We start from the raw sequence: 22,139 nt of genomic DNA, 5'->3' as shown, positions 1-22,139 counted from the left end.
CTTTGTGTAACATTACCTGAAGAAACCTGTATTGTAGCCGTACTGACGGAGGATACTCTTTGTGTAACATTACCTGAAGAAGCCTGTATTGTAGCCATACTGACGGAGGATACTCTTTGTGTAACATTACCTGAAGAAACCTGTATTGTAGCCATACTGACGGAGGATACTCTTTGTGTAACATTACCTGAAGAAACCTGTATTGTAGCCATACTGACGGAGGATACTCTTTGTGTAACATTACCTGAAGAAACCTGTATTGTAGCCATACTGACGGAGGATACTCTTTGTGTAACATTACCTGAAGAAGCCTGTATTGTAGCCATACTGACGGAGGATACTCTTTGTGTAACATTACCTGAAGAAACCTGTATTGTAGCCGTACTTACGGAGGATACTCTTTGTGTAACATTACCTGAAGAAACCTGTATTGTAGCCGTACTTACGGAGGATACTCTTTGTGTAACATTACCTGAAGAAGCCTGTATTGTAGCCATACTGACGGCGGATACTCTTTGTGTAACATTACCTGAAGAAGCCTGTATTGTAGCCACACTGACGACGGATACTCTTTGTGTAACATTACCTGAAGAAACCTGTATTGTAGCCATACTGACGGAGGATACTCTTTGTGTAACATTACCTGAAGAAACCTGTATTGTAGCCATACTGACGGCGGATACTCTTTGTGTAACATTACCTGAAGAAGCCTGTATTGTAGCCATACTGACGGAGAATACTCTCAGTAAAGGCACATGTTGATCCTTTGCCCTTAGTTCCGCTGACATGAATCACATTTAAGCTGTCGATATCATCTAGCTGTAAAAATAGTATTTTAGACTTTAACTGATATACAAACATCTGAACAACTATCCCAAACAGAAAATTCTTTGAAACTTGTCAACCTACAATGTTAAATTTGAAACTACATTGCAGATGTTACTGATATTTTCTAACCTATAACTGCAATAAGCTACAACTAGTCTGGAATTACTGATATACTTCAATAGCTACTTTAGTAATTTGTACATTAATGTGCAGTAATATTACCTATATATCAGGTAACATATATATAAGCTGTGATACATTATATCATTATTACAATTGTAATATACTACAACTAGTCTGCAAATTACAGGTACTTCCACATTTTTCTCTCTCATACCTACAGGTGTAATACTGGCTGGTTTCAGGCAATACATCCATGTCACATTTTTTCGAATTTATTTCAAAATGGTTGATAATCAAAATGATAAAATTGCGATAAAATGTCAAGGTATGGTTTGGTTTGTTTAGTTTTACGTCCTATTAACAGCCAGGGTCATGTAAGGACGTGCCAGGTTTGTTGGTGGAGGAAAGCCGGAGTACCCGGAGAAAAACCACCGGTCAGCGGTCAGTACCTGGCAACTGCCCCACATGGGATTCGAACCCGCATCCCAGAGGTGGAGGGCTTGTGGTAATATGTCGGGACATCTTAACCACTCGGCCACCGCGGCCCCAAATCAAGGTATGAGAAAAATACTCTTTCATATGTGTATATGAAGGATAGAGATATTCTACTCTTGAGAACACAAAAGGCTGTAAAACCTGAAGGAAGCCTGGGATTTATAACATTTTATAACCCTTGAGTAGAAAATCCCTATCCTTCATATGCACATATGTGACATATGAAAGAGTATAATAATATCCCACAATGTCTTTGAATCTATCATTACAATGTACATATCTGTGTATAATCAGTGATGCAACTCGTGTGATACCTACAATACATATCAGACTCACTGATGCAAAACCAAAATGTCTTTAATTCTAGTTATATAATGTCACAAGTGAAAACTTTAAACTACAATTTTTGTTGAAATGATAAAGATAGGTCTGAAATGTATTTCATTATCAGATTTTATAAGTAGTTAGGCCAATTCAAAATGGCAGGTTTATAATGATAGATGATAAAGTTTGATCTGAATTGTATTTCATTAATTCAAAATGGAACACATGCGTTCAGAAATTTGTAACCTATATTACAGATTTCTCAGCAAGTTCTTCTATCTTAACTTCATAACTGGTCAAAAGATGCTAAGCAAGTGGGTATTTGGTCAAGTTATACATTAGATGCTTACTGAAAGGAAGGAATATCTTTCTCTCATCATAGCATCCAGAACTTACCGAGATACCTGCTCGTTCAGCGTACTTGACCATATTTGGGATGTTAAGGTTGGCGAGGGAGTCCCTTTCCTTCCGAATCTTCTGTATGGTCTGGGCATTGCTCTGGAGGGTGTTCAGCATCTTGACTGCCTCCTGGAAACAAAACACAGGATCTCTCAAATCTACTCAAACGTGCCTACTGCTCCTAGAAATAAATTACAGTACTTTGAGTCCATTTTTATTTCTACCATGGCGATGACCTTCACATTATATCACTAGACATGACATTCATCAATAAGTGTCTGTGACAACCTTGGTATGACTACTGCTTACTTTGTATCAATGCAATAAAAACTACACTTATCAAAACTCGGTATGAAAGCTGTCTTTTTTAGTGTGATCTCCCCACCCTCACATCCTAAAATACTTAATAATGAAAGTGTCTTGCATGTATTGGGCTCAAACCCACAAAGTAACACCTTTTTTTATTTAAGTTGCACAAAAAGTCATTAAACTGAATTCTATAATTCTATTTCCCATAAAAAAATAACATGGTGTATGTGACAGAACAACATCAGTAAAACCATATACCATCCATGACCAGGGCGAAGTGAGGCAAAGGGTCATAACTCTACATACTACATTGAGCGTGAAAAACAATTGTAAAAGGAACAAAGAAATACAAAGCAAACAATGGACAGCAACTCTTGACAAAGTTAAATTCTCCTGTGAGTCACTTTTTTTCCTTTTTTTTTTGCTTGTGATTGCCACAAAAAATGGTTTTAGTACCGGTTTCTTGGAATCTAGTGACTCTAAAATGTGAAATTAGATTGCTGTGGAAAGGTCATTTTTTTTTTATAAAACATGATAACCTGAACTGAACCTTTTATCTTGTATATTACATTGTGTATCTTATGGATTATACAACAACAAAGGCAAGTTAAACTCAGAATTCATTAAAGAATAAAACTTATAACTTCAGAAAAATATTTAATTCATAAACATTTTGCCTTGGTTGCCATTTATAATGCAAACATGCTTTCTATGGCTTTATCAATTCCACTAGCAACCAAAGTTAGTACATGTACTACAACTACACCATGCATGGCATGATATGATATGATATTATTGCATGCAAATAACGTCTATTGCAACGAAGCAGTTTCTACTGTAATGTTAATTGGCAAGGATACAAAAGTAACAATTAATCAAATTTACAATGGTAAATGATACCTATTGTAATAAGTGCCCCTTTGGTTATATTTAACCCAATAAGTGCCCTTTTGTTAAATTTACCCCAATTAGTGCCCCTTTTTTATATTTAACCCAATAAGTGCCCCTTTTGTTATATTTAACTCAATTAGTGCCCCTTTTGTTATAAGTGTCTCCTCTGAAGACCAAATTTTCAAGCCTTGAGTTCACTAACATTGAATTTAAATAAATTCAAACTGAAAATATGAATATAATATAGTTTATCAATTTGATTTCTTATGGAAAATGATTTGTGGATTTCTTTTATGCAATCATTTTGTGAAATGTATAAATTTGGTTCTATTAACTGGTGTCTTCTCAACCTTCTCAAATGGTTATGTGTCCTTGATGCTTATAGGTCGAATACTGTATATGAGAGTTTAGCGTCAATCACATGAAACTTTTTGACCATCACAGATCAATCACATGAAACTTTTTGTTGACCATCACAGAGTAAAATAAAAGATACTTTCCTATCAAAAACTTCACATTTGCTAATCATATATAACAGATATGAGCCCGGGTCAAAAAATTAAATATCACAATTTATTTTGAAACATCTTGACTAACACCTAACTTTATATCGAATCATGCTTTATCATTGTTTAAATCTGAGAATTTTATCAGATGGCATTTGTTGATAACAAATACAACCATGTAACCTAGATGTTACACATTTCAAAGTAGATCATGTTTACGAATACTTAGTGTTCGTAGATCATGTTTACAGATACTTCAGTGTACCTAGAACGTATCTAACCTTAAATCCGGACTGAGTGTCCATTTTGTTTTCCAATCGGCTATCAGTGACTGGAGATGTTGTTTCTCCGTCTCCCGTCAACTTTAACATGCCACCTGTTACAGTAATAATGAATGTTGTAATTATATCTACAGGTAGCTGTTGTCAGGCATCAACTTATTTCAGATCATGATGATAAATAATTTAGCATTCCTAGAGCATGTATATTAAATACAATGATATATACATCATTCCTATATGTTATGATACATATGATATACACTTGTATGTTTTTTTCTGTTCAGTTTATTTTCTAATATATATACATTACAGCAGTATTTTATCAGCCATTTCCATGAAAGTACTGAAATTGAAACTTGCACCATTGAGGAATAAAAATGAAATATTAGTGCCAGCTGGAATAGCCTGTTTCAATGCATACTTATTACTTAAGAAGCAAAATTTTAAGAAGCAAAATTATCTTGAATGTTTTGGGAAATATGCACCATAAATTAAACTAGACTAGACAGATGAGATGTTGCACACATGAAATTAATTTTGTGTCAAAACTTTCCTTCTATATATGATTGCTCTCAAATGCAAATTATTTTTTTTTTATATTATTGTATCTATAAAACCAATGGATGTGTGTCTTGTATCAGACCGTATATATATATATATATAATATAGTCTCCATTGGATGTGTCTTGTATCAAACCGTATATATATATATAGTCTCTATTGGTTGTGTCTTGTATCAGACCGTATATATATATATATATATATATTATATATATATATATAGAAAAATAAAAAAATGAAACACGTTGTTAGTTTAGCATTAGCGCTTTCATCATGTTCTTCAGATGCTTAACAACATAAGATGACGTCATGACAGTATAGTCATTGTGTATTGTGACGTCATATTAAGGGAGGTAATTATACATATAACAATTGATTTATACAATTACAACAAACGATTCAGTTTCGGTTTCAGAGTTCTAATAAATTGTTTTTCTTGTTCTTTTCTTTGGATGGTATTATTATTTAACATTTTATAGAACGGAAATATAGTAAACCTTTTCTTTCCGCAAATGTCCAAATGTTCACTTAAATTTATTTTCCTGTACTCCGGTACATTAATATGTTGTTTATGTACACGGACACGGGCCCTCAGTGTATTACTGGTCTCTCCAATGTAAAATTCCTTACATCCGGGGCATGTTATTACATAAATGAGGTCTTTCGAATCACAACACATATTTGCATTCACTACGAATGTTCTGGAGTGGAATTTGAAAGATTGACCTTCTGTAATGTAGTCTCAGGTTTCCACATCGTGGGTCCATACATTTTCTTACGGTGAAAATTTTCTTCGGTTTGGAAGTTAGATTTACATAGTACTCTCTTCAGATTTTTGGGTTGGCGTTTACTATTGATGAAGGTTGTGTTTTTCAGCACTCTCTGCATATGTACATCTGCTTGGAGTACATTGTTTAGTTGGTGTACTGTTTCCGGTTATGTTTTTTATTCCGTGGATTATGTGTGGTTACTAATGGTAATATATCTTAAAGATTCTGTTCCTTGATTCTCTTTTGGACTGAGGAGCATTGTTCTGTCTAATTCTTTTGCTTTCCCGGATTCCATCTTCTATCAGTTTGGTAGGATATTTTTGAGATTTCAAAATAACTGGTTAATTCTTTCAAGCGGAGGTCTCTTGTTTCACTCTCACTAACTATGGTACAAATCCTTCGAGCAAGATTATATGGGATTGCCCGTTTATTGTGTCGCGGATGGCATGATCCAAAATGAAGATACTGGTGTGTGTCTGTTGGCTTGTAATAAATATCTGTTATTATGGTATCATCCTTTTTCAGAACTAGAACATCTAAGAATGGTATTTTTTTGTCATCAACTTCAATAGTAAAACTTATGCTTTGATCCAGCATATTAAGTTGATTGAACAATGTTGTCAGACGTTCTTCATCGAAGTTCCATATGATAAAAGCAATCATCCAGATAATCGTTTCCAGTTATTAATTAGGTACAGTTTGAAGTTTGTATCCCACATTTCTTCAGCTTTGTTGTGAAGAAAGTCCTTTTCCCTAATGTACTACCAAGTGTAGAGGGACGCAATTACCGTTGGAGGCCGAATTTTCGTGCCCATATGCATTGCCTTTTGATTTAGAATATAATGTTCGTACTGTCTGAATCATAAAAGTATGTTTAGATAATACTAGTACAAAGATTCCCATCTAGGATAAATATGTATTATGATTCGTAGATGTATTTTCACCCTGGTTGAGTATATCTAACCAGTATCCAATTGCCTTCCAGTCCCCAGTACTTTGGTGATATTTGTGTTAGATAATTCACGGTGACAACCATCGTTCCAAGTTTCGAATTTTCGTTGACTTATTCCTGTCGGGGAGGTGGGGTAATAAAGTCCATAGGAAAGTACTTATTGTAAATATCTAAACTCCTAACCGATGAAATTTCCACCGTATAGTAAACATGTATGGACCCACGATGTGGAACCTGCGACTACATTACAGAAGGTCAATCTTTCAAATTCCACTCCAGAACATTCGTAGTGAATGCAAATATGTGTTGTGATTCGAAAGACCTCATTTATGTAATAACATGCCCCGGATGTAAGGAATTTTACATTGGAGAGACCAGTAATACACTGAGGGGCCCGTGTCCGTGTACATAAACAACATATTAATGTACCGGAGTACAGGAAAATAAATTTAAGTGAACATTTGGACATTTGCGGAAAGAAAAGGTTTACTATATTTCCGTTCTATAAAATGTTAAATAATAATACCATCCAAAGAAAAGAACAAGAAAAACAATTTATTAGAACTCTGAAAACCGAAACTGAATCGTTTGTTTGTAATTGTATAAATCAATTGTTATATGTATAATTACCTCCCTTAATATGACGTCACAATACACAATGACTATACTGTCATGACGTCATCTTATGTTGTTAAGCATCTGAAGAACATGATGAAAGCGCTAATGCTAAACTAACAACGTGTTTCATTTTTTTATTTTTCTATATGTTTACCGGACACTGAGAATTTAATGTTATTCAATATATATATATATATATATATTATATAGTCTCCATTGGACGTGTCTTGTATCAAACCGTATATATATAGACTAGTCTCCATTGGATGTGTCTTGTATCAGACCGTATTTATATATAGTCTCCATTGGATGTGTCTTGTTATCAGATAGTATATATAGTCTCAAACTTTTTCCCCGTTATACAATAAATGGAATAAAGATATTTTCCCAGGCCACAAAATGTAATACTGGTTGAGAAATTGTTATCAAATGATAATGTAGAATACCGATCTATTATGACAATTGTTGTCACAACAAATATTGTTTTATCTGTTATGACTATATAATTACTACGAATAGCCTACGGTACATATAGAACTGGTGTTTTGTTAGTAATATCACACAATGTTGTGCGCATTTGTATTCAGGGATTATTATTGTGGTTTTTTTTTTATAACAGTATTCAACCCAATAAGCGCCCCATGTCCCTATAAGCGCCTCTCCCCATTTTTGAGGACTTTATTTCAATTGCTCAGACATAAAAAAGACCAAAGCTACACAAAACTGTTTAGATTTGCAATAATTTCGTCTTATTTGCACTTCCAATTTTTTAAACGCCCTGGTCGTTTATTGGGTCGAATATGTATTATTATTTTTCTCAAGTACAAATAACATTCAAGATTCATTTCAGGAAGAAAAGATCAAGCAATACTAGTTGAAAACGTGTAACAAATTAATATGAATTAATGGTATTGAAATGAGAAAGAAAATAGAAATATACAGACTGTGAGAACACTTAGTCAATATGTACTTTTATTGGATTTAGAAAATGGGATATAAAGAAGATTAATACATTGAAAGGATATTAACACTTTATAGCTCCTCCAGTAATACTGTATATGTACCTGTTTTTATATAATGATGTTTGCTGGATATTACCAGAAAGACAAATGTTAATTCATTTGACATTTCTGTACTTGATAGAGTTATCAATAGCACAAACAAATACTTCTGTAATTTAATGCTTGAGATCATAATGATTTCATAAATTAAAAGGATTATATACCATTTGAACCAAGATAAAAGAATAAGAACTGTAGATACGCAAACACCTCTAACCTATTGTATTATATTAACAGCACCAGGAAATAGCTGATAGGATGCACATATATATATATATATATATATATATATAGATGACTAAAAACAGCAAACTACTACATTGTACTTTGCATATAGCATGCTTAAACACACATCAGTGGGTAACAGACATAGGAACAGCCAAATACAATCAGCCAGACAAATAGAATTATAAAAGTATAACCACTGTTAGTAAACTGACAATCTGATTAAAATAAAAATCCTTTATCCCAGTTTCATTTCATAGAATATCTGACAACATACCATTAGGGGTCACACTCTGGTGATCTATTAGAAACTCCCTCCAGAATATTTAAGATAGAATTCAGGGGTTTTAAATACCCTTGTAGAATCCTTTGATGTATGTATGTCATATGCATTTTGTCACAATAACTTAAACAAATTTGACAACACTTTGTGCATGCATATGAATGCTGTTGAACTGATGAACTCTAATTACAAGGAAACATAAAGGTCACCAGAATGTGACCCCTGATGGGATGTTGTCAGATCCTCTATAAAAAGAAGTGAGAGTGAGGATCTGTATTTTAATCAGACCGAGTATGACAATTATCCATGCTCCCTCATATCACCCACCAGCCAAATAGAACAGACCTTAATTAAAACACTCTACAAACTTTTCTAATATACAGTTACCATTAAAAATACAACCCATGATAAAACCAGAAATTCCAGATTTTTGTATTTTCAAGCCAATACGATACAGCAGGACAATTTCAGATGGTGAAAAGGAACCACTGCAAATGACTTTTCAGATGAATGTGATTCTTTATAAACTAGGAGCCCATTGCCATAAAAGAAACGATTTTTATGATTATCTTATAGCTAAATTAGGATGTGAAGAAATATGAAAAAGAATACATGAAACTATTTGAGACCTGGGGGTAGGTGACATCATGGAGGGGGATCACATCACAAATCAATAGTGTGTGCACAGACTCACCTGGATCTTCCACCATTACCTAAAGAAACATTAGAGTATGAGCAAATTGGGGCCATTTGGATATTATGATGAAATACATACCACAGCTGACACATCGTTTTTTATAAAATTTCCAAGAACATTTTCCATCATATATTGATATATAATGACAGGAAAGTTGATACCATAATGATGAAACATCAATACTGACTATGCCAAAATAATTTATTTCAGGTATATGGCATAAACAAGTTTGCATTTTTATCCGCCGTTGCAAGTTAGTGATTTTCAAAAATTACACTGGTGCAAACTAATTGCCAACAAAAAATAATACAAAAGATCATGCAAGAACACTTTACAGATCTTGCCATTTTGTCTCAGGTAGATATGGATAGAGTTAGGGTACGTAATTTCGCACAGTACGTAATTTCGCACACCTGACGATTTTTCGCGATCTTCCTTTAAATGTCAGAAAGTTTTGCTCTGTTGTTTATGTTGTGACTAAAGGAGGCCTCTCACCGTGATTTTGTCATATTTAGTTTAACTTTTCAGGATAAGTTTGTTTTGAAAAAAACGAAATCGGAATAATACGGCCCATCTCAGTAAAGAAATTAATAGAAAATAAACCGCTTGACATAAAATAATTCTGGGTGATAAATAACTGACTCACGTACAAATATGTAGAGAAACTATCCTTTTTTAAGAATATATCGAAACCCGTATGAAAATCCATCAAGTATAAGCGGAAAACGGATATTTTTCTGCGGACACCCTATGACTTTCTTGACCTCGTTTACATTGTTTTACTATGGGGAGGCGGTCATTTTTCGTAACGAAAATGGCGGCGAAATATCACTTTTTCATTTAGAAATATAATTGTGTTTTGATGTCATTTCAAGATTTGAACGGTAATTAATCTTTGTTTATGATGTTGTTGGTCCATGAAATGTTTGAAAATAATTATTTTCTCCAAAAACAAGAAAGTTAGAGGGGTGTGTGCGAAATTACGTCCCCAAAAACCCGTTCAACTACAGGTTAACCTCAAGTTAATAACAGCTCTCGTGCGCAGTGATACGTTCTGCACATATCCGGTTACATACTCGTGTGTTGTGAAGCACTGGTACATCTGCCGATGTAAGTCCAGTCTTTTTCGGTTCGGAATGAAAGTATTTGAAATTCATTAAAATCAATGCCAAAATGTGTGCGAAATTACGTACCCCCACTTCTAGGATTATACAGTGCTTATCCAAATAAAACAATGTCACCAAATAAATTATGTCAGTAATAGTGAATCTGTGTATAGGTGTAATCCAGGCTAGCTACAACAGTAGCTAATTAGAATTGATGATCACAATAATAATATTTAAAATTATTATTATCTATCAGACTTAATAACTATGGGCTTGTCCAGTCAACGCAGTCAAGTGCATTGTAATAATACAAGCAAGAATAAATGCAAACAAATGATTTCAGTCATAATCACCAAAAAATAAAGCAAACTTGGGACATTTCCAAATGACATTCCATTTATGGTTGATATTTAATAAAAGGAACAGTGCATAATCAAAAGAAAAAGGGAATAACTTGGAACAATTGTAGCATTACTGACTCGGTGACCGTACTGTAGTTCAATGCAGAATTGGCAATAGCCTATTGCAGTGTTTACAAATTACAGTGCAACATGTCAATAGACGATATTTTTCTATTTTGGTAAAATTGTCATACCTCATATTTTTTGCTGATGTCAGTGGTGACATTTGCAGCAAGTTTTGGGATCGATCTCACCATGTTATTCATTTCCGAGGCGTTTCTGTCATGAAAATTTGTATTCCATTGCTACACCATGTTCTCACGTGTTTGGTTGCTGAGCAAATGAACGAGTGAAGAGTTCCAGGTGGTTTTATACCCTAACAAGGGAGGTCACTCTAATTAAGAGTCGCGCCAAAAAAAAGTATTCATCGTATTATTTTTAAAAGTAAATTATAAAATACGTTTTAGACAACATAGTTTAGTTTTCATAGCAATTTCAAATTAATAAAATGACAATATATGAATGCATTAATTACATATAAATTATTTGTATGCAAGTTGACGTAATCAAATATGCACCCAATATTAGCTAACCAATCAAAATCGGTTTCCTGCCCAAACTTAAAGGTGATTTGTGTTTCAAACTTCACTCGCGGCAACGTCAACTCTTTTTATTGTTTTACAGTCAGAAATAGAGTCAAGAATTTAAAGTGTTATCGATGTTAACCCAGAGACACTTCCTCCAGATAGACCATTGCAACTTCAAGCCATCTTCCATCACGTTTTCTTATCTATTGTAGTGTCGCTGGTGTCCCTCAAGGCTCAGTAGGCTATTTTAAAATTCCTTTTTTAAACCGTAGGCGCCTATTAGACTCTATGTAATTTATACATGTATTGATGATACCATAACATTGAAAGCATGTTTTAAATTATTAACTGATGATACTTCCTTGCTATGTCCTGGACCATTGCGTTTGGTGAGAGAAAATAAATTAACAATGAATACTCAAAGATTTAGTTTCACTAGAAGACGGAAACTGTACTTTATTAAAATCTAGTGTCTGACCTAACGTCCGTCGTGTACACCGTGCGTCATCCATATTTTTTTCATTGAAAAACGACTTCTCAGATAATCGAATGGACTAACCTATAATATACAGTAGACTACTCATTTTGAGCCCGTGGCATGCTGGCCGGAACAAGTGATTCAGGTTTGTTCATATGAATGACCTTGAATTTCCTTTAAGTTTACAGGGTTCAAATAGGTTTAATTGTTTAGAAAAAATCTTGTCAATGACTAAAGACCAAAGAACATGATATTAGGCCAGTAGCTGGTACTATATAGTACCATGCAGGTGTCAACTACCCAGAAAACTAACAACACGAACCTGCTATGGGTCTAGAAAATAATTGATTTTTGCTTCCTTGAGACTGTACCAGGCGTGTTTATAATTCGGGTCGGGTTTACAAAAAACATACGTATATTTACGTCGGTAAAACACACAGAATACATATACACCTGCTAAAGTTTTCGCGTGCATAATAAGGCTTCAAACACAGGAGCTCTAGCTCTTTTTCACAAAACCACGGGCGCGTCTCGCTTGATTGATTTTTCCTTCTTTTTTTTTCTTTTTTTTGTTCGTGACCAAACGTATCCACCAACACAAAATCACGTTTTGACATTATTTTAGTATATATCTGTTAGCTTCTTATCATTATCGGGATATGCTGTGTTCGTGATGAATTTTCTTATACATTTTTTCAGTCTTCGATTTTTTGTCAACGTGTTGTACTGCAGTATACATTGCGAAACAAATTCTATGACTTATACGGATCACTTTCGATGACTCGACTTTTACACCTTCATATTTTATATACTACATGTAAATGTGGACGGGACAAAACGACATTAGGGTCGAAAGTCAAATGCAATACACGCCCGTTATAGGGCACGATTTTGAATATATTTTTAGTTTCAGATAAAACAAACACAACTCGTTAGGCGTTTGGAAATCAGGACTCCAGGCATTACATGAGGGTATTTAAATAATATTGATCAACCTGTCTATATTTTGTGCATGATATAATATAGAAACAGATATGTCGTTTTATACACTGTATCTAATTCAAATTGCCTTGCGTCCATGGTCCGTCCGTAAACAATGCTTGTTATCACTATTTCTTAATAAGTACTGCAGGAATTTTGTTCAAACTTCACATGGAGGGTCCCCTTGGTCCATACAGTAGTTGTGCCATACAGATTTTGTGGCTGATCGGAAAAACAAGATGGCCGCCAGACTGCCATCTTTGATTTTGGTAGTTGAAGTTTGTTATCGATATTTCTTGAGAACTACTGAAGGGATTTTGTTCAAACTTCACATGGAAGGTACCCTTGGTCCTAGTTGTGCCATACAGATTTTGAGGCTGATCGGAAAAACAAGATGGCCGCCAGACAGCCATCTTTGATTTTGGCAGTTGAAGTTTGTTATCGATATTTCTTGAGAATTACAGAAGGGATTTTGTTCAAACTTCACATGGAGGGTACCCTTGGTCCTAGTTGTGCCATCAGATTTTGAGGCTGATCGGAAAAACAAGATGGCCACCCGTCTTCAAATTAATGACCTTGACCTTCACTCAAGGTCACAGGGATCAAATAGGCAAAAATCTTAAAACAACTTCTTTTCAATTACCCACAGCCATGAGACTTGATATAGGTTTTATTTTTTCTTTCTATTCCATGATTAAAATATTACTTGATGATGTAAATTGGGGTTGACCAATTTATTTAACCTGCATAGCATCTGCAGCTGTCACGAACTTGACCTTACCCATTAGTTCTACGGTGTAACAGTGATGCTAAGTATTCAAACAGAGTTCTGGCAGCAAGAGGGTTAAGGGGACATTTGTTTCTTTTGTGTCCCTTTTCTTCATTCCAGCAAGATGTACAGGGGAATTTTAATTTTGATGAGTTGATAAAGATCAAGAGTATTTCAGTATAAATATTTTATTGTGTAAAATTACATAAAAGAATATTAAATCTTTATTGTTTTTTGTAATATACAAATATGTGACATTGTAAAATTACAAACAGTAAATCAAATACATGTAAATTGTAATGTTTGGTATTTCTTTTTTTGGTTCTTTTCCTTGAAAAACATTATCTTTTGTATAAAAATTAAAACATGTAATTACGCAGTAATAAACATGAATATATATATATATGTACATAATGTTCAAATTGTAACCAAAAAAAAAGCAACAACATAACCTTCATTAAGTTTATAAAATATTTCTGAAAAAAAATCCATAAATGTTATAGCAAACTATTCATCTTCGATATTTCAGGGGTTACTATCACTATCATTATATACACTAGAATATGTCCTAGCAAAAACTAAAGGCTCTGTATGGGAGAACTGATGAGCAGGTAGTTTGTTTCTTTGATGAACATACAAAGAAAGGAATAACAGAAAAATGTACATTGTATATGGCTTTAGAGTTGGGTGTCGCTCTCTGTAATCTTGAAGCCTGGGTTACATTTAACCCAATAATTGCCCCTTTGGTTATATTTAACCCAATAATTGCCCCTTTGGTTATATTTACCCCAATAATTGACCCTTTGGTTATATTTAACCCAATAATTGCCCTTTGGTTATATTTAACTTCCAATAATTGCCCCTTTGGTTATATTTAACCCAATAATTGACCCCTTTGGTTATATTTAACCCAATAATTGACCCTTTGGTTATACTTAACCCAATAATTGCCCTTTGGTTATATTTAACCCAATAATTGACCCTTTGGTTATATTAACCCAATAATTGCCCATTTGGTTATATTTAACCCAATAATTGCCCCTTTGGTTATATTTAACCCAATAATTGCCCCTTTGGTTATATTTAACCCAATAATTGCCCCCTTTGGTTATATTTAACCCAATAATTGCCCCTTTGGTTATATTTAACCCAATAATTGCCCCTTTGGTTATATTTAACCCAATAATTGCCCCTTTGGTTATATTTAACCCAATAATTGCCCCTTTGGTTATATTTAACCCAATAATTGCCCCTTTGGTTATATTTAACCCAATAATTGACCCCTTTGGTTATATTTAACCCAATAATTAATTGCCCCTTTGGTTATATTTAACCCAATAATTGCCCCTTTGGTTAATTTGACCCAATAATGCCCCATTGGTTATAATTAACCAATAAGTGCCCCTTTGGTTATATTTACCCCAATTAGTGCCCCTTTTTTATATTTAACCCAATCAGTGCCCCTTTTGTTATATTTAACCCAATAGTGCCCTTTTGTTATAAGTGTCTCCTCTGAAGACCAAATTTTCAAGCCTTGAGTTCACTAACATTGAATTTAAATAAATTCAAACTGAAAATATGAATATTATATAGTTTATCAATTTGATTTCTTATGGAAAATGATTTTTGGATATCTTTTATGCAATCATTTTGTGAAATGTCTAAATTTGGTTCTATTAACTGGTGTCTTCTCAACCTTCTCAAATGGTTATGTGTCCTTGATGCTTATAGGTCGAATACTGTATATGAGAGAGTTTAGCGTCAATCACATGAAACTTTTTGACCATCATAAAGTTAAATAAAAATACTTTCCTATCAAAAACGTCGCATTTGCTAATTATATATAACAGATGTGAGGGTCAAAAAATTAAATATCACAATTTATTTTGAATAGGGCTGGATCAATATATCGATATACCGATACGTATCGGTTTTCAGCAGCATATCCAATATTGATACGCAAACATGCTGTATATCGCTGTATCGTTTTAACAATCCAACCTTCTGCTTTTGTTATAGAAATAGAACATTCCAAAAAAACTTCATTTTAAAACATCATTCAAGTAAGAGCATTTCAATCAAAAGGAAGAGTTTAATGCATCTGTGTCACCTAGATTGATTAGAAATGTCTTTTCATAACTAAGAATACGAATTGACAGAAATTAATTAACACAAATGATATAAACCAAATCAAATGTTCGGTAGATTTTTCAAGATTATAGAATGTTTTATCAAAATTGTCTTTTATTGTCATAATATTCAAAACAGTATGTTCAACTGAATTTTAAAAAGAGGTGTATTGTATCGTCAATATGTATCGTGTATTGTTTCGGTGTATTGTCAATACATATCGTATCGTTTTAGACCTTGCAATACCCAGCCCTAATTTTGAAGCATCTTGACTAACACCTAACTTTATATTGAATCATGCTTTATCATTGTTTAAATCTGAGAATTTTATCAGATGGCATATGTTGATAACAAATACAACCATGTAACCTAGATGTTACACATTTCAAAGTAGATCATGTTTACGAATACTTAGTGTTCGTAGATCATGTTTACAAATACTTTGTGTACCTAGAACGTATCTAACCTTAAATCCGGACTGAGTGTCCATTTTGTTTTCCAATCGGCTATCAGTGACTGGAGATGTTGTTTCTCCGTCTCCCGTCAACTTTAACATGCCACCTGTTACAGTAATAATGAATGTTGTAATTATATCTACAGGTAGCTGTTGTCAGGCATCAACTTATTTCAGATCATGATGATAAATAGTTTAGCATTCCTAGAGCATGTATATTGAATACAATGATATATACATCATTCCTATATGTATATGATACATATGATATACACTTGTATGTTTTTTTCTGTTCAGTTATTTTCTAATATATACATACAGCAGTATTTTATCAGCCATTTTCATGAAAGTACTGAAATTGAAACTTGCACCATTGAGGAATAAAAATGAAATATTAATGCCAGCTGGAATAGCCTTTTTCAATGCATACTTATTACTTAAGAAGAAAAATTTTAAGAAGCAAAATTATCTTGAATGCTTTGGGAAATATGCACCATAAATTAACTAGACTAGACAGATGAGATGTTGCACACATGAAATTAATTTTGTGTCAAAACTTTCCTTCTTTATATGATTGCTCTCAAATGCAAATTGATTTTTTTTATATTATTGTACCTATAAACCAATGGATATATATATATAGTCTTCATTGGATGTGTCTTGTATACATATCAAACCGTATATATATAGTCTCCATTGGATGTGTCTTGTATACGTATCAAACCGTATATATATAGTCTCCATTGGATGTGTCTTGTATACGTATCAAACCGTATATATATAGTCTCCATTGGATGTGTCTTGTATACGTATCAAACCGTATATATATAGTCTCCATTGGATGTGTCTTGTATACGTATCAAACCGTATATATATATAGTCTCCATTGGATGTGTCTTGTATACGTATCAAACCGTATATATATAGTCTCCATTGGATGTGTTTTGTATCAAACCTTATATATATATAGTCTCCATTGGATGTGTCTTAAATCAGACCGTATTTATATATAGTCTCCATTGGATGTGTCTTGTTATAAGATAGTATCTATAATCTCCAACTTTTTCCCAGTTATACAATAAATGGAATAAAGATATTTTCCCAGGCCACAAAATGTAATACTGGTCGAGAAATTGTTATCAAATGATAATGTAGAATACCGATCTATTATGACAATTGTTGTCACAATAAATATTCAATGTTTTATATGTAATGACTATATAATTACTATGAATAGCATACGGTATATGTAGAACTGGTGTTTTGTTAGTAATATCACACAATGTTGTGTGCATTTGTATTCAGGATTATTATTGTGGGTTTTTTTTATAACAGTATTCAACCCAATAAGCGCCCATGTCCCTATAAGCGCCTCTCCCCATTTTTGAGGACTTTATTTCAATTGCTCAGACATAAAAAAGACCAAAGCTACACAAAACTATTTAGATTTGCAATAATTTCGTCTTATTTGCACTTCCAATTTTTTAAACGCCCTGGTCGTTTATTGGGTTGAATATGTATTATTATTTTTCTCAAGTACAAATAACACTCAAGATTCATTTCAGGAAGAAAAGATCAAGCAATACTAGTTGAAAACGTGTAACAAATTAATATGAATTAATGGTATTGAAATGAGAAAGAAATGGAAATATACAGACTGTGAGAACACTTAGTCAATATGTACTTTTATTGGATTTAGAAAATGGGATATGAAGAAGATTAATACATTAAAAGGATATATACACTTTATAGCTCCTCCAGTAATACTGTATATGTACCTGTTTTTATATAATGATGTTTGCTGGATATTACCAGAAAGACAAATGTTAATTCATTTGACATTTCTGTACTTGATAGAGTTATCAATAGCACAAACAAATACTTCTGTAATTTAATGCTGGAGATCATAATGATTTCATAAATTAAAAGGATTATATACTATTTGAACCAAGATAAAAGAATAAGAACTGTAGATACGAAAACACCTCTAATCTATTGTATTATATTAACAGCACCAGGAAATAGCTGATAGGATGCACATATATATATATAGATGACTAAAAACAGCAAACTACTACATTGTACTTTGCATATAGCATGCTTAAACACATCAGTGGGTAACAGACATAGGAACAGCCAAATACAATCAGCCAGACAAATAGAACTATAAAAGTATAACCAGTGTTAGTAAACTGACAATCTGATTAAAATAAAAATCCTTTATCCCAGTTTCATTTCATAGAATATCTGACAACATACCATTAGGGGTCACACTCTGGTGATCTATTAGAAACTCCCTCCAGAATATTTAAGATAGAATTCAGGGGTTTTAAATACCCTTGTAGAATCCTTTGATGTATGTATGTCATATGCATTTTGTCACAATAACTTAAACAAATTTGACAACACTTTGTGCATGCATATGAATGCTGTTGAACTGATGAACTCTAATTACAAGGAAACATAAAGGTCACCAGAATGTGACCCCTGATGGGATGTTGTCAGATCCTCTATAAAAAGAAGTGAGAGTGAGGATCTGTATTTTAATCAGACCGAGTATGACAATTATCCATGCTCCCTCATATCACCCACCAGCCAAATAGAACAGACCTTAATTAAACACTCTACAAACTTTTCTAATATACAGTTACCATTAAAATACAACCAGATAAAACCAAAAATTCCAGATTTTTGTATTTTCAAGCCAATACGATACAGCAGGACAATTTCAGATGGTGAAAAGGAACCACTGCAAATGACTTTCAGATGAATGTGATTCTTTATAACTAGGAGCCATTGCCTAAAGAACGATTTTATGATTATCTTAGAGCTAAATTAGGATTTGAAGAAATATGAAAAAGAATACATGAAACTATTTGAGACCTGGGGGTGACATCATGGAGGGGATCACACACAAATCAATAGTGTGCACAGACTCACCTGGATCTTCCACCATACCTAAAGAAACATTTGAGTATGAGCAAATTGGGCCATTTGGATATGATGATGAATACATACCACAGCTGACACATCGTTTTTTATAAATTTTCCAAGAACATATTCCATCATATATGATATATAATGACAGGAAAGTTGATACCATAATGATGAAACATCAATACTGACTATGCCAAAATAATTTATTTCAGGTATATGGCATAAACAAGTTTGCATTTTTATCCGCCGTTGCAAGTTAGTGATTTTCAAAAATTACACTGGTGCAAACTAATTGCCAACAAAAAATAATACAAAGATCATGCAAGAACACTTTACAGATCTTGCCATTTTGTCTCAGGTAGATATGGATAGAGTTAGGGTACGTAATTTCGCACAGTACGTAATTTCGCACACCTGACGATTTTTCGCGATCTTCCTTTAAATGTCAGAAAGTTTTGCTCTGTTGTTTATGTTGTGACTAAAGGAGGCCTCTCACCGTGATTTTGTCATATTTAGTTAAACTTTTCAGGATAAGTTTGTTTTGAAAAAACGAAATCGGAATAATACGGCCCATCTCAGTAAAGAAATTAATAGAAAATAAACCGCTTGACATAAAATAATTCTGGGTGATAAATAACTGACTCACGTACAAATATGTAGAGAAACTATCCTTTTTTAAGAATATATCGAAACCCGTATGAAAATCCATCAAGTATAAGCGGAAAACGGATATTTTCTGCGGACACCCTATGACTTTCTTGACCTCGTTTACATTGTTTACTATGGGGAGCGGTCATTTTTCGTAACGAAAATGGCGGCGAAATATCACTTTTTCATTTAGAAATATAATTGTGTTTTGATGTCATTTCAAGATTTGAACGGTAATTAATCTTTGTTTATGATGTTGTTGGTCCATGAAATGTTTGAAAATAATTATTTTCTCCAAAAACAAGAAAGTTAGAGGGGTGTGCGAAATTACGTCCCCAAAACCCGTTCAACTACAGGTTAACCTCAAGTTAATAACAGCTCTCGTGCGCAGTGATACGTCTGCGCATATCCGGTTACATACTCGTGTGTTGTGAAGCACTGGTACATCTGCCGATGTAAGTCCAGTCTTTTTGGTTCGGAATGAAAGTATTTGAAATTCATTAAAATCAATGCCAAAATTGTGCGAAATTACGTACCCCCACTCTAGGATTATACAGTGCTTATCCAAATAAAACATTGTCACCAAATAAATTATGTCAGTAATAGTGAATCTGTGTATAGGTGTAATCCAGGCTAGCTACAACAGTAGCTAATTAGAATTGATGATCACAATAATAATAATAATAATTATTATCTATCAGACTTAATAACTATGGGCTTGTCCAGTCAACGCAGTCAAGTGCATTGTAATAATACAAGCAAGAATAAATGCAAACAAATGATTTCAGTCATAATCACCAAAAATTTAAGCAAACTTGGGACATTTCCAAATGACATTCCATTTATGGTTGATATTTAATAAAAGGAACAGTGCATAATCAAAAGAAAAAGGGAATAACTTGGAACGATTGTAGCATTACTGACTCGGTGACCGTACTGTAGTTCAATGCAGAATTGGCAATAGCCTATTGCAGTGTTTACAAATTACAGTGCAACATGTCAATAGACGATATTTTTCTATTTTGGTAAAATTGTCATACCTCATATTTTTTGCTGATGTCAGTGGTGACATTTGCAGCAAGTTTTGGGATCGATCTCACCATGTTATTCATTTCCGAGGCGTTTCTGTCATGAAAATTTGTATTCCATTGCTACACCATGTTCTCACGTGTTTGGTTGCTGAGCAAATGAACGAGTGAAGAGTTCCAGGTGGTTTTATACCCTAACAAGGGAGGTCACTCTAATTAAGAGTCGCGCCAAAAAAGTATTCATCGTATTATTTTTAAAAGTAAATTATAAAATACGTTTTAGACAACATAGTTTAGTTTTCATAGCAATTTCAAATTAATAAAATGACAATATATGAATGCATTAATTACATGTAAATTATTTGTATGCAAGTTGACGTAATCAAATGCACCCAATATTAGCTAACCAATCAAAATCGGTTTCCTGCCCAAACTTAAAGGTGATTTGTGTTTCAAACTTCACTCGCGGCAACGTCAACTCTTTTTATTGTTTTACAGTCAGAAATAGAGTCAAGAATTTAAAGTGTTATCGATGTTAACCCAGAGACACTTCCTCCAGATAGACCATTGCAACTTCAAGCCATCTTCCATCACGTTTTCTTATCTATTGTAGTGTCGCTGGTGTCCCTCAAGGCTCAGTAGGCTATTTTAAAATTCCTTTTTAAACCGTAGGCGCCTATTAGACTCTATGTAATTTATACATGTATTGATGATACCATAACATTGAAAGCATGTTTTAAATTATTAACTGATGATACTTCCTTGCTATGTCCTGGACCATTGCGTTTGGTGAGAGAAAATAAATTAACAATGAATACTCAAAGATTTAGTTTCACTAGAAGACGGAAACTGTACTTTATTAAAATCTAGTGTCTGACCTAACGTCCGTCGTACACCGTGCGTCATCCATATTTTTTTCATTGAAAAACGACTTCTCAGATAATCGAATGGACTAACTAACCTATAATATACAGTAGACTACTCATTTTGAGCCCGTGGCATGCTGGCCGGAACAAGTGATTCAGGTTTGTTCATATGAATGACCTTGAATTTCCTTTAAGTTTACAGGGTTCAAATAGGTTTAATTGTTTAGAAAAAATCTTGTCAATGACTAAAGACCAAAGAACATGATATTAGGCCAGTAGCTGGTACTATATACGTAGTACCATGCAGGTGTCAACTACCCAGAAAACTAACAACACGAACCTGCTATGGGTCTAGAAAATAATTGATTTTTGCTTCCTTGAGACTGTACCAGGCGTGTTTATAATTCGGGTCGGGTTTACAAAAAACATAC

General features: G+C 33.5%; 1 protein-coding gene across 7 annotated transcripts in view; it reads right to left on the bottom strand.

The window, feature by feature from the left end:
* Positions 1–21,006, bottom strand: part of LOC138321437 (folylpolyglutamate synthase, mitochondrial-like) — a 49,119-nt gene extending 28,113 nt beyond the window's left edge. For 3 of the 7 annotated variants that reach the window (XM_069265126.1, XM_069265128.1, XM_069265127.1), the window contains exons 1-5: positions 11,023–11,176; positions 9,321–9,336; positions 4,157–4,251; positions 2,167–2,298; positions 701–819 (exon numbers count right to left, since the gene is read on the bottom strand). In XM_069265126.1, coding sequence (XP_069121227.1) covers positions 701–819; positions 2,167–2,298; positions 4,157–4,251; positions 9,321–9,336 — 362 coding nt within the window. In that variant the 5' untranslated portion in view covers positions 11,023–11,176. Of the gene's footprint in view, positions 1–700; positions 820–2,166; positions 2,299–4,156; positions 4,252–9,320; positions 9,337–11,022; positions 11,184–19,169; positions 19,188–20,854 lie in introns of those variants that run through there. The other 4 variants (XM_069265130.1, XM_069265129.1, XM_069265131.1 and 1 more) reach the window with 4 other exon arrangements.
* Positions 21,007–22,139: the final 1,133 nt, after the last annotated feature.

The sequence above is a fragment of the Argopecten irradians genome, chromosome 4, assembly GCF_041381155.1.
Source record: "Argopecten irradians isolate NY chromosome 4, Ai_NY, whole genome shotgun sequence".
NCBI lineage: Eukaryota > Metazoa > Mollusca > Bivalvia > Pectinida > Pectinidae > Argopecten > Argopecten irradians.
This window is presented reverse-complemented; position numbering and strand designations above follow the sequence as displayed.